Raw genomic sequence first — 1,540 nt, 5'->3', positions numbered from 1 at the left:
ATATATACATATATATATACATATATATATATATATACATGTATATATATCATGTAACGGACACTTTCTTGACAATAAAGTAACACACATACACCACAGAACACGTAAAACAAAACTCCAAACTCGCGGAGAACATAGTTTGTAAAACGGGTGGACGCATAACACACAATGCTGTTCATGGGATATATACACATGGGATATATACAGTCATAATCCATACAACACAAACACAACAATGCGAATGAGCTTACGCCAATTACTTGCACAGAGTTACACTAAAACGAGTGGTTCAACTCTACAGAAATGCAGGGCATCTCCTCACACATCTGGACAGGACCAAGCACAGATAGATAAATACCTTCGTTCAATTGGAGGGATCTTACCATCGCCGCCGAATGGAGGGGTGTGCTGTGAGTGTAAAGGCAATAGAACAAGTGGAGCCATTTCAGCAGAGGTGATGAGTCTTAGGCTGAGTCTAGCTATAGTTGTAAGTGTGGATTAAGAGAGTATGTACGTCGAATTCGGAGGTACACGCGTGGCAAGGGCCCAGAAGCAATGCTGCGTAGGATTTGACACAATTATGTACACACACACACTACAGTGTTAAACGGAATGACTAGATACACTACACGCATACATACACGTCTGGTGTTGAACACAACCCTTGGTGATGACTAGAGCCAATTCATAAACACTTTCGTTGGTGATGCATAGACACATCCACAGTGACATACCACCCCATAAGATATACAGTACACTCTCATACGTTTCTCTCTTCCCCCCCCCAAACTCTAGACGTCACTAACACACATTTCATAGCCACTAACACACTCGAACACACTGTATAGCCACTAACACACTGCATAGCCAATAACACACGCAACACACACTCTAGACATCGCTAACACACACTGTGCGTTCTCCATTGCATACCTGCCCGTCCGTGAGACTGGGTGAGTGTATGCCAACCGGGGAGCTGTTGCGGCTGGTTTCTGTGTTGAAGACACCGTCATCCTTCGTGTTGGGTTTCTTGTGGTACAGCCATGTTTCTACATCTCCAAACTCGTTCATGCGTGTCTGCGTAAACGGTTTTTTTTTGCGTTGTAGGGTTTTTAGGTTTATAGTAAACGGGCCGCATGTTACCCACAGAGAGTCGACACAGCATCGGTATGTGCTATATTATATTGTCCTCTCAACATACCTCAAGTGTTGTTTAAGTATGTGCGTGTGTGCGTAAAATGTGAACAATGTATTCTTCGTGGAAGAGTGACATAGAACTAAACATACTAAGCTACACGTGTCGATATATGAAGTACCGTTTATACTCGTGTGGTTAGCGTATGCGGATAAATTCTTAGGCAGGAGGCGGTAGTACTAAGTTCAACATATGATGTCACATTTCAACACAGCCATCAAGAGATAATATATACATGCATACATACATATATACATACATATATACATACAAACATACATACACACATATATACATACATACATACACACATATATACATACATACATACCTACACACACACAC

At 41.6% G+C, this 1,540-nt stretch overlaps 1 protein-coding gene across 1 annotated transcript in view; it reads right to left on the bottom strand.

Annotated features, from left to right (window-relative positions):
• Positions 1-318: 318 nt before the first annotated feature.
• The window catches only part of SARC_11840 (hypothetical protein), a gene marked incomplete at both ends in the record, with an annotated part of 2,240 nt that continues 1,018 nt past the window's right edge, over positions 319-1,540 (bottom strand). The window contains 2 exons of the mRNA XM_014294065.1: positions 319-408; positions 934-1,077. Coding sequence (XP_014149540.1) covers positions 319-408; positions 934-1,077 — 234 coding nt within the window. The remainder of the gene's footprint in view (positions 409-933; positions 1,078-1,540) is intronic.

Source organism: Sphaeroforma arctica (assembly GCF_001186125.1).
Source record: "Sphaeroforma arctica JP610 unplaced genomic scaffold supercont1.1911, whole genome shotgun sequence".
Lineage (NCBI taxonomy): Eukaryota > Ichthyosporea > Ichthyophonida > Sphaeroforma > Sphaeroforma arctica.
Note: the sequence above shows the minus strand (reverse complement) of the source record. Positions and strands in the feature narration are given on the sequence as shown.